This window comes from Salvelinus fontinalis, chromosome 14, assembly GCF_029448725.1.
Source record: "Salvelinus fontinalis isolate EN_2023a chromosome 14, ASM2944872v1, whole genome shotgun sequence".
Classification (NCBI taxonomy): Eukaryota; Metazoa; Chordata; class Actinopteri; order Salmoniformes; family Salmonidae; genus Salvelinus; species Salvelinus fontinalis.
The window spans coordinates 9,817,991-9,830,403 of record NC_074678.1 but is presented as its reverse complement, the minus strand read 5'-3'; the positions used below and the strand labels follow the sequence as shown (position 1 = coordinate 9,830,403).

Below are 12,413 nucleotides of genomic sequence, written 5' to 3'. Positions count from 1 at the left end.
AACAAACTGTTCTGTCTCTCCTTCTCACTAACTAACTGTTCTGTCTCTCCTTCTCACTAACTAACTGTTCTGTCTCTCCTTCTCACTAACTAAATGTTCTGTCTCTCCTTCTCACTAACTAACTGTTCTGTCTCTCCTCACTAACTAACTGTTCTGTCTCTCCTTCTCAATAACTAACTGTTCTGTCTCTCCTCACTAACTAACTGTTCTGTCTCTCCTCACTAACTAACTGTTCTGTCTCTCCTCACTAACTAACTGTTCTGTCTCTCCTCACTAACTAACTGTTCTGTCTCTCCTCACTAACTAAATGTTCTGTCTCTCCTCACTAACTAAATGTTCTGTCTCTCCTCACTAACTAAATGTTCTGTCTCTCCTCACTAACTAACTGTTCTGTCTCTCCTCACTAACTAACTGTTCTGTCTCTCCTCACTAACTAACTGTTCTGTCTCTCCTCACTAACTAACTGTTCTGTCTCTCCTCACTAACTAAATGTTCTGTCTCTCCTCACTAACTAACTGTTCTGTCTCTCCTTCTCACTAACTAACTGTTCTGTCTCTCCTTCTCACTAACTAACTGTTCTGTCTCTCCTTCTCACTAACTAAATGTTCTGTCTCTCCTTCTCACTAACTAACTGTTCTGTCTCTCCTCACTAACTAACTGTTCTGTCTCTCCTCACTAACTAACTGTTCTGTCTCTCCTTCTCAATAACTAACTGTTCTGTCTCTCCTCACTAACTAACTGTTCTGTCTCTCCTTCTCAATAACTAACTGTTCTGTCTCTCCTTCTCAATAACTAACTGTTCTGTCTCTCCTCACTAACTAACTGTTCTGTCTCTCCTCACTTACTAACTGTTCTGTTTCTCCTCACTAACTAACTGTTCTGTTTCTCCTCACTAACTAACTGTTCTGTCTCTCCTTCTCAATAACTAACTGTTCTGTCTCTCCTTCTCACTAACTAACTGTTCTGTCTCTCCTCACTAACTAACTGTTCTGTCTCTCCTCACTAACTAACTGTTCTGTCTCTCTTCACTAACTAAATGTTCTGTCTCTCCTCACTAACTAACTGTTCTGTCTCTCCTTCTCACTAACTAAATGTTCTGTCTCTCCTCAATAACTAACTGTTCTGTCTCTCTTCACTAACTAAATGTTCTGTCTCTCCTCACTAACTAACTGTTCTGTCTCTCCTTCTCACTAACTAAATGTTCTGTCTCTCCGCACTAACTAACTGTTCTGTTTCTCCTCACTAACTAACTGTTCTGTTTCTCCTCACCAACTAACTGTTCTGTTTCTCCTTCTCACTAACTAACTGTTCTGTCTCTCCTCACTAACTAACTGTTCTGTCTCTCCTCACTAACTAACTGTTCTGTCTCTCCTTCTCACTAACTAACTGTTCTGTTTCTCCTCATTAACTAACTGTTATGACTCTCCTCCTCACTAACTAATTGTTCTCTTTCCTCACTAACTAACTGTTCTGTCTCTCCTCACTAACTAAATGTTCTGTCTCTCCTCACTAACTAAATGTTCCGTCTCTCCTCACTAACTAAATGTTCTGTCTCTCCTCACTAACTAACTCTTCTGTCTCTCCTCACTAACTAACTGTTCTGTCTCTCCTCACTAACTAACTGTTCTGTCTCTCCTCACTAACTAAATATTCTGTCTCTCCTGACTAACTAACTGTTCTGTCTCTCCTCACTAACTAAATATTCTGTCTCTCCTGACTAACTAACTGTTCTGTCTCTCCTCACTAACTAAATGTTATGTCTCTCCTCACTAACTAACTCTTCTGTCTCTCCTCACTAACTAAATATTCTGTCTCTCCTCACTAACTAACTGTTCTGTCTCTCCTCACTAACTAAATGTTCTGTCTCTCCTCACTAACTAAATGTTCTGTCTCTCCTTCTCACTAACTAACTGTTCTGTCTCTCCTTCTCACTAACTAACTGTTCTGTCTCTCCTTCTCACTAACTAAATGTTCTGTCTCTCCTTCTCACTAACTAACTGTTCTGTCTCTCCTCACTAACTAACTGTTCTGTCTCTCCTTCTCAATAACTAACTGTTCTGTCTCTCCTCACTAACTAACTGTTCTGTCTCTCCTCACTAACTAACTGTTCTGTCTCTCCTCACTAACTAACTGTTCTGTCTCTCCTCACTAACTAACTGTTCTGTCTCTCCTCACTAACTAAATGTTCTGTCTCTCCTCACTAACTAACTGTTCTGTCTCTCCTCACTAACTAAATGTTCTGTCTCTCCTCACTAACTACATGTTCTGTCTCTCCTCACTAACTAACTGTTCTGTCTCTCCTCACTAACTAAATGTTCTGTCTCTCCTCACTAACTAACTGTTCTGTCTCTCCTCACTAACTAACTGTTCTGTCTCTCCTCACTAACTAACTGTTCTGTCTCTCCTCACTAACTAACTGTTCTGTCTCTCCTCACTAACTAAATGTTCTGTCTCTCCTCACTAACTAACTGTTCTGTCTCTCCTCACTAACTAAATGTTCTGTCTCTCCTCACTAACTACATGTTCTGTCTCTCCTCACTAACTAACTGTTCTGTCTCTCCTCACTAACTAACTGTTCTGTCTCTCCTCACTAACTAACTGTTCTGTCTATCCTCACTAACTAACTGTTCTGTCTCTCCTCACTAACTAACTGTTCTGTCTCTCCTCACTAACTAAATGTTCTGTCTCTCCTCACTAACTACATGTTCTGTCTCTCCTCACTAACTAACTGTTCTGTCTCTCCTCACTAACTAACTGTTCTGTCTCTCCTCACTAACTAACTGTTCTGTCTATCCTCACTAACTAACTGTTCTGTCTCTCCTCACTAACTAAATGTTCTGTCTCTCCTCACTAACTAACTGTTCTGTCTCTCCTTCTCACTAACTAACTGTTCTGTCTCTCCTTCTCAATAACTAACTGTTCTGTCTCTCCTCACTAACTAACTGTTCTGTCTCTCCTCACTAACTAACTGTTCTGTCTCTCCTCACTAACTAACTGTTCTGTCTCTCCTCACTAACTAACTGTTCTGTCTCTCCTCACTAACTAACTGTTCTGTCTCTCCTCCTCACTAACTAACTGTTCTGTCTCTCCTCCTCACTAACTAACTGTTCTGTCTCTCCTCCTCACTAACTAACTGTTCTGTCTCTCCTCCTCACTAACTAACTGTTCTGTCTCTCCTCCTCACTAACTAACTGTTCTGTCTCTCCTCATCACTAACTAACTGTTATGTCTCTCCTCATCACTAACTAACTGTTATGTCTCTCCTCCTCACTAACTAACTGTTATGTCTCTCCTCCTCACTAACTAACTGTTATGTCTCTCCTCCTCACTAACTAACTGTTCTGTCTCTCCTCACTAACTAACTGTTCTGTCTCTCCTCACTAAATTACTTTTCTGTCTCTCCTCACTAACTAAATGTTCTGTCTCTCCTGACTAACTAACTGTTCTGTCTCTCCTCACTAACTAACTGTTCTGTCTCTTCTCACTAACTAACTGTTCTGTCTCTCCTCACTAACTAACTTTTCTGTCTCTCCTCACTAACTAACTGTTCTGTCTCTCCTCACTAACTAACTGTTCTGTCTCTTCTCACTAACTAACTGTTCTGTCTCTCCTCACTAACTAACTGTTATGTCTCTCCTCCTCACTAACTAACTGTTATGTCTCTCCTCCTCACTAACTAACTGTTCTGTCTCTCCTCACTAACTAACTGTTCTGTCTCTCCTTCTCAATAACTAACTGTTCTGTCTCTCCTCACTAACTAACTGTTCTGTCTCTCCTTCTCAATAACTAACTGTTCTGTCTCTCGTTCTCAATAACTAACTGTTCTGTCTCTCCTCAAAAACTAACTGTTCTGTCTCTCCGCACTAACTAACTGTTCTGTCTCTCCTTCTCAATAACTAGCTAACTGTTCTGTCTCTCCTCCTCACTAACTAAATATTTTTTCTGTCTCTCCTCACTAACTAAATGTTCTGTCTCTCCTCACTAACTAACTGTTCTGTCTCTCCTCACTAACTAACTGTTCTTTCTCTCCTCACTAACTAAATGTTCTGTCTCTCCTCACTAACTAACTGTTCTGTCTCTCCTCCTCACTAACTAACTGTTCTGTCTCTCCTCCTCACTAACTAACTGTTCTGTCTCTCCTCACTAACTAACTGTTCTGTCTCTCCTCACTAACTAACTGTTCTGTCTCTCCTCAATAACTAAATGTTCTGCCACTCCTCCTCACAAATGAAATGTTCTGTCTCTCCTCAATAACTGTTATATCTCTCCTCACTAACTAAATGTTCTGTCTCTCCTCACTAACTAACTGTTCTGTCTCTCCTCACTAACTAAATGTTCTGTCTCTCCTCACTAACTAACTGTTCTGTCTCTCCTTCTCACTAACTAACTGTTCTGTCTCTCCTTCTCACTAACTAACTGTTCTGTCTCTCCTTCTCACTAACTAAATGTTCTGTCTCTCCTTCTCACTAACTAACTGTTCTGTCTCTCCTCACTAACTAACTGTTCTGTCTCTCCTCACTAACTAACTGTTCTGTCTCTCCTTCTCAATAACTAACTGTTCTGTCTCTCCTCACTAACTAACTGTTCTGTCTCTCCTTCTCAATAACTAACTGTTCTGTCTCTCCTTCTCAATAACTAACTGTTCTGTCTCTCCTCACTAACTAACTGTTCTGTCTCTCCTCACTTACTAACTGTTCTGTTTCTCCTCACTAACTAACTGTTCTGTTTCTCCTCACTAACTAACTGTTCTGTCTCTCCTTCTCAATAACTAACTGTTCTGTCTCTCCTTCTCACTAACTAACTGTTCTGTCTCTCCTCACTAACTAACTGTTCTGTCTCTCCTCACTAACTAACTGTTCTGTCTCTCTTCACTAACTAAATGTTCTGTCTCTCCTCACTAACTAACTGTTCTGTCTCTCCTTCTCACTAACTAAATGTTCTGTCTCTCCTCAATAACTAACTGTTCTGTCTCTCCGCACTAACTAACTGTTCTGTTTCTCCTCACTAACTAACTGTTCTGTTTCTCCTCACCAACTAACTGTTCTGTTTCTCCTTCTCACTAACTAACTGTTCTGTCTCTCCTCACTAACTAACTGTTCTGTCTCTCCTCACTAACTAACTGTTCTGTCTCTCCTTCTCACTAACTAACTGTTCTGTTTCTCCTCATTAACTAACTGTTATGACTCTCCTCCTCACTAACTAATTGTTCTCTTTCCTCACTAACTAACTGTTCTGTCTCTCCTCACTAACTAAATGTTCTGTCTCTCCTCACTAACTAAATGTTCCGTCTCTCCTCACTAACTAAATGTTCTGTCTCTCCTCACTAACTAACTCTTCTGTCTCTCCTCACTAACTAACTGTTCTGTCTCTCCTCACTAACTAACTGTTCTGTCTCTCCTCACTAACTAAATATTCTGTCTCTCCTGACTAACTAACTGTTCTGTCTCTCCTCACTAACTAAATATTCTGTCTCTCCTGACTAACTAACTGTTCTGTCTCTCCTCACTAACTAAATGTTATGTCTCTCCTCACTAACTAACTCTTCTGTCTCTCCTCACTAACTAAATATTCTGTCTCTCCTCACTAACTAACTGTTCTGTCTCTCCTCACTAACTAAATGTTCTGTCTCTCCTCACTAACTAAATGTTCTGTCTCTCCTTCTCACTAACTAACTGTTCTGTCTCTCCTTCTCACTAACTAACTGTTCTGTCTCTCCTTCTCACTAACTAAATGTTCTGTCTCTCCTTCTCACTAACTAACTGTTCTGTCTCTCCTCACTAACTAACTGTTCTGTCTCTCCTTCTCAATAACTAACTGTTCTGTCTCTCCTCACTAACTAACTGTTCTGTCTCTCCTCACTAACTAACTGTTCTGTCTCTCCTCACTAACTAACTGTTCTGTCTCTCCTCACTAACTAACTGTTCTGTCTCTCCTCACTAACTAAATGTTCTGTCTCTCCTCACTAACTAACTGTTCTGTCTCTCCTCACTAACTAAATGTTCTGTCTCTCCTCACTAACTACATGTTCTGTCTCTCCTCACTAACTAACTGTTCTGTCTCTCCTCACTAACTAAATGTTCTGTCTCTCCTCACTAACTAACTGTTCTGTCTCTCCTCACTAACTAACTGTTCTGTCTCTCCTCACTAACTAACTGTTCTGTCTCTCCTCACTAACTAACTGTTCTGTCTCTCCTCACTAACTAAATGTTCTGTCTCTCCTCACTAACTAACTGTTCTGTCTCTCCTCACTAACTAAATGTTCTGTCTCTCCTCACTAACTACATGTTCTGTCTCTCCTCACTAACTAACTGTTCTGTCTCTCCTCACTAACTAAATGTTCTGTCTCTCCTCACTAACTAACTGTTCTGTCTCTCCTTCTCACTAACTAACTGTTCTGTCTCTCCTTCTCAATAACTAACTGTTCTGTCTCTCCTCACTAACTAACTGTTCTGTCTCTCCTCACTAACTAACTGTTCTGTCTCTCCTCACTAACTAACTGTTCTGTCTCTCCTCACTAACTAACTGTTCTGTCTCTCCTCACTAACTAACTGTTCTGTCTCTCCTCCTCACTAACTAACTGTTCTGTCTCTCCTCCTCACTAACTAACTGTTCTGTCTCTCCTCCTCACTAACTAACTGTTCTGTCTCTCCTCCTCACTAACTAACTGTTCTGTCTCTCCTCCTCACTAACTAACTGTTCTGTCTCTCCTCATCACTAACTAACTGTTATGTCTCTCCTCATCACTAACTAACTGTTATGTCTCTCCTCCTCACTAACTAACTGTTATGTCTCTCCTCCTCACTAACTAACTGTTATGTCTCTCCTCCTCACTAACTAACTGTTCTGTCTCTCCTCACTAACTAACTGTTCTGTCTCTCCTCACTAAATTACTTTTCTGTCTCTCCTCACTAACTAAATGTTCTGTCTCTCCTGACTAACTAACTGTTCTGTCTCTCCTCACTAACTAACTGTTCTGTCTCTTCTCACTAACTAACTGTTCTGTCTCTCCTCACTAACTAACTTTTCTGTCTCTCCTCACTAACTAACTGTTCTGTCTCTCCTCACTAACTAACTGTTCTGTCTCTTCTCACTAACTAACTGTTCTGTCTCTCCTCACTAACTAACTGTTATGTCTCTCCTCCTCACTAACTAACTGTTATGTCTCTCCTCCTCACTAACTAACTGTTCTGTCTCTCCTCACTAACTAACTGTTCTGTCTCTCCTTCTCAATAACTAACTGTTCTGTCTCTCCTCACTAACTAACTGTTCTGTCTCTCCTTCTCAATAACTAACTGTTCTGTCTCTCGTTCTCAATAACTAACTGTTCTGTCTCTCCTCAAAAACTAACTGTTCTGTCTCTCCGCACTAACTAACTGTTCTGTCTCTCCTTCTCAATAACTAGCTAACTGTTCTGTCTCTCCTCCTCACTAACTAACTGTTCTGTCTCTCCTCACTAACTAACTGTTCTGTCTCTCCTCACTAACTAACTGTTCTGTCTCTCCTCAATAACTAAATGTTCTGCCACTCCTCCTCACAAATGAAATGTTCTGTCTCTCCTCAATAACTGTTATATCTCTCCTCACTAACTAAATGTTCTGTCTCTCCTCACTAACTAACTGTTCTGTCTCTCCTCACTAACTAAATGTTCTGTCTCTACTCACTAACGAAATTTACTGTCTCTCCTCACTAACTAACTGTTCTGTCTCTCCTCACTAACTAACTGTTCTGTCTCTCCTCACTAACTAAATGTTCTGTCTCTCCTCACTAACTAACTGTTCTGTCTCTCCTCACTAACTAAATGTTCTGTCTCTCCTCACTAACTAACTGTTCTGTCTCTCCTCACTAACTAACTGTTCTGTCTCTTCTCACTAACTAACTGTTCTGTCTCTCCTCACTAACTAACTGTTCTGTCTCTCCTCACTAACTAACTGTTCTGTCTCTCCTCACTAACTAACTGTTCTGTCTCTCCTCACTAACTAACTGTTCTGTCTCTCCTCACTAACTAACTGTTCTGTCTCTCCTTCTCAATAACTAGCTGTTCTGTCTCTCCTTCTCAATAACTAACTGTTCTGTCTCTCCTTCTCAATAACTAAATGTTCTGTCTCTCCTCACTAACTAACTGTTCTGTCTCTCCTCACTAACTAACTGTTCTGTCTCTCCTCACTAACTAACTGTTCTGTCTCTTCTCACTAACTAACTGTTCTGTCTCTCCTCACTAACTAACTGTTCTGTCTCTCCTCACTAACTAACTGTTCTGTCTCTCCTCACTAACTAACTGTTCTGTCTCTCCTCACTAACTAACTGTTCCGTCTCTCCTCACTAACTAACTGTTCTGTCTCTCCTCACTAACTAAATGTTCTGTCTCCTCACTAACTAACTGTTATGTCTCTCCTCCTCACTAACTAATTGTTCTCTCTCCTCACTAACTAACTGTTCTGTCTCTCCTCACTAACTAACTGTTATATCTCTCCTCACTAACTAACTGTTCTGTCTCTCCTCACTAACTAACTGTTATGTCTCTCCTCACTAACTAACTGTTATGTCTCTCCTCACTAACTAACTGTTCTGTCTCTCCTCCTCACTAACTAATTGTTCTCTCTCCTCACTAACTAACTGTTCTGTCTCTCCTCACTAACTAACTGTTATGTCTCTCCTCACTAACTAACTGTTCTGTCTCTCTTCACTAACTAACTGTTCTGTCTCTCCTCACTAACTAACTGTTATGTTTCTTCTCACTAACTAACTGTTCTGTCTCTCTTCACTAACTAACTGTTCTGTCTCTCCTCACTAACTAACTGTTCTGTTTCTTCTCACTAACTAACTGTTCTGTCTCTCCTCACTAACTAACTGTTCTGTCTCTCCTCACTAACTAACTGTTCTGTCTCTCCTCACTAACTGTTCTGTCTCTCCTCACTAACTAACTGTTCTGTCTCCTCACTAACTAACTGTTCTGTCTCTCCTCACTAACTAACTCTTCTGTCTCTCCTCACTAACTAACTGTTCTGTCTCCTCACTAACTAACTGTTCTGTCTCTCCTCACTAACTAACTGTTCTGTCTCCTCACTAACTAACTGTTCTGTCTCTCCTCACTAACTAACTGTTCTGTCTCCTCACTAACTAACTGTTCTGTCTCTCCTCACTAACTAACTCTTCTGTCTCTCCTCACTAACTAACTGTTCTGTCTCTCTTCACTAATTAACTAACTGTTCTGTCTCTCCTCACTAACTAACTGTTCTGTCTCTCCTCACTAACTAAATGTTCCGTCTCTCCTCACTAACTAAATGTTCTGTCTCTCCTCACTAACTAACTCTTCTGTCTCTCCTCACTAACAAAATGTTCTGTCTCTCCTCACTAACTAAATATTCTGTCTCTCCTGACTAACTAACTGTTCTGTCTCTCCTCACTAACTAACTGTTCTGTCTCTCCTCACTAACTAAATGTTCTGTCTCTCCTCACTAACTAAATGTTCTGTCTCTCCTCACTAACTAAATGTTCTGTCTCTCCTCACTAACTAAATGTTCTGTCTCTCCTCACTAACTAAATGTTCTGTCTCTCCTCACTAACTAAATGTTCTGTCTCTCCTCACTAACTAAATGTTCTGTCTCTCCTCACTAACTAACTGTTCTGTCTCTCCTCACTAACTAAATGTTCTGTCTCTCCTCACTAACTAACTGTTCTGTCTCTCCTCACTAACTAACTGTTCTGTCTCTCCTCACTAACTAAATGTTCTGTCTCTCCTCACTAACTAAATGTTCTGTCTCTCCTCACTAACTAAATGTTCTGTCTCTCCTCACTAACTAAATGTTCTGTCTCTCCTCACTAACTAAATGTTCTGTCTCTCCTCACTAACTAACTGTTCTGTCTCTCCTCACTAACTAACTGTTCTGTCTCTCCTCACTAACTAAATGTTCTGTCTCTCCTCACTAACTAACTGTTCTGTCTCTCCTCCTCACTAACTAACTGTTCTGTCTCTCCTCCTCACTAACTAACTGTTCTGTCTCTCCTCACTAACTAAATGTTCTGTCTCTCCTCACTAACTAACTGTTCTGTCTCTCCTCACTAACTAACTGTTCTGTCTCTCCTTCTCACTAACTAATTGTTCTGTCACTCCTTCTCACTAACTAATTGTTCTGTTTCCCCTCACTAACTAACTGTTCTGTCTCTCCTCACTAACTAAATGTTCGGTCTCTCCTCACTAACTAGCTGTTCTGTCTCTCCTCACTAACTAACTGTTCTGTCTCTCCTCACTAACTAACTGTTCTGTCTCTCCTCACTAACTAACTGTTCTGTCTCTTCTCACTAACTAACTCTGGTCCACAGCGTCTGTGTGTCCACACCTTCGACCCTGTCTGAATGGAGGTCTCTGTATTGATGACTGCATCACCGGCAATCCTTCTTTCTCCTGCTCCTGTCTGGCTGGATTCACCGGAAGGTGGTGCCAGATAGGTGAGTCAGTGAACTTTGACCTTTGACCCGTCACCCCACTGCTCTGCTCTACTCTGCCTGCATTACATGTCTGCCTTGTTCAGAAATAACCCTTATCCCATCTCCTCCTCTAGACAACCTGTGGGCATCTGCGAGCATTTCATAGGTTGAATTTTAGGCCATGTTGCGAACACCTGTCCATTCCTCTCAGATCTCAAGAGGTGTTTTAGGGGTTAGTATACGATCTCAGGGATAGGAGCTAGGAGTTGTTTCTGGACAGGGCTCCATGCCCCGCCTCCTCTCTCTCCTCTTTTCTGGGGGAAGGGGATAGGTACTAGGGGTGGGATTTGGGGTCCTACTCCGTGCTCGGCCAGGAAAGAGAGTCAGCTTGTCAAAACCTTTCCTTTCGGGACATCTGCTTGTAATAGCATACGAGGGCACTGCCGGGTCTCTCTGCTCCTTCTGCCAGGTCGTTCTGCTCCTCCTGCTAGGTCTCTGCTACTCCTGCCAGGTCTCTCTATAAAGCTCCTCCTGCCAGTCCTCTTTGTAATGCTTCTCCTGTCAGGTCTCTCTACTCCTCCTGCCAGGTCTCTCTGCTCCTCCTGCCAGGTCTCTCTGATCCTCCTGCCAGGTCTCTCTGATCCTCCTGCCAGGTCTCTCTGCTCCTCCTGCCAGGTCTCTGCTCCTCCTGCCAGGTCTCTCTATAAAGCTCCTCCTGCCAGTCCTCTCTGTAATGCTTCTCCTGCCAGGTCTCTCTGCTCCTCCTGCCAGGTCTCTCTGCTCCTCCTGCCAGGCCTCTCTGATCCTCCTGCCAGGTCTCTCTGATCCTCCTGCCAGGTCTCTCTGATCCTCCTGGCAGGTCTCTCTGCTCCTCCTGCCAGGTCTCTCTGCTCCTCCTGCCAGGCCTCTCTGATCCTCCTGCCAGGTCTCTCTGATCCTCCTGCCAGGTCTCTCTGCTCCTCCTGCCAGGTCTCTCTGCTCCTCCTGCCAGGTCTCTCTGCTCCTCCTGCCAGGTCTCTGCTCCTCCTGCCAGGTCTTTCTGTAATGTTCCTCCTGCCAGGTCTCTCTGTAATGTTCCTCCTGCCAGGTCTCTCTGTAATGCTCCTCCTGCCAGGTCTCTCTGTAATGCTCCTCCTGCCAGGTCTCTCTGTAATGCTCCTCCTGCCAGGTCTTTCTGCTCCTCCTGCCAGGTCTCTCTGATCCTCCTGCCAGGTCATTCTGCTCCTCCTGCCAGGTCTCTCTGCTCCTCCTGCCAGTCCTCTCTGTAATGCTCCTCCTGCCAGGTCTCTCTGCTCCTCCTGCCAGGTCTCTCTGCAACGCTCCTCTTGGACAATTCTACTAAATCGGCCTTGTTTTTTTCAGCCTTGTGTGTGTTGACTGTATAGTACAGTGACTCTACCCGCCCACATGACTCTCCCTCTCGCTTTCTCTCTCTCTGTGTGTGTGTGTGTGTGTGTGTGTGTGTGTGCGCTCTGGTGTGCGTATAGATGTGGAGGAGTGTTCGTCCTACCCCTGTCAGAACGGAGGTACCTGCTCAGACCAGGTTAACGGGTTCACCTGCCAGTGTCCACCTGGGTTTACAGGGACAGTCTGCCAAACAGGTACAGTCTGCTCTCTACCTTCACACTCTAACCATCTAACCACCTCTAACCACCTTTAACAATCTCTAACCATTTAACCACCTTTAACAATCTCTAACCATCTAACCACCTCTAACCACCTTTAACAATCTCTAACCACCTCTAACCACCTTTAACAATCTCTAACCATTTAACCACCTTTAACAATCTCTAACCATTTAACCACCTTTAACAATCTCTAACCATCTAACCACCTTTAACAATCTCTAACCATTTAACCACCTTTAACAATCTCTAACCATCTAACCACCTTTAACAATCTCTAACCATTTAACCACCTTTAACAATCTCTAACCATTTAACCACCTTTAACAATCTCTAACCATCTAACCACCTTTAACAATCTCT

The 12,413-nt window shown here is 42.5% G+C and overlaps 1 protein-coding gene across 2 annotated transcripts in view; it reads left to right on the top strand.

Annotated features, from left to right (window-relative positions):
- The window catches only part of sned1 (sushi, nidogen and EGF-like domains 1), a 151,847-nt gene that overhangs the window by 65,143 nt on the left and 74,291 nt on the right, over positions 1–12,413 (top strand). For both annotated transcript variants that reach the window (XM_055943922.1, XM_055943923.1), the window contains exons 5-6: positions 10,321–10,446; positions 11,913–12,026. In XM_055943922.1, coding sequence (XP_055799897.1) covers positions 10,321–10,446; positions 11,913–12,026 — 240 coding nt within the window. The remainder of the gene's footprint in view (positions 1–10,320; positions 10,447–11,912; positions 12,027–12,413) is intronic.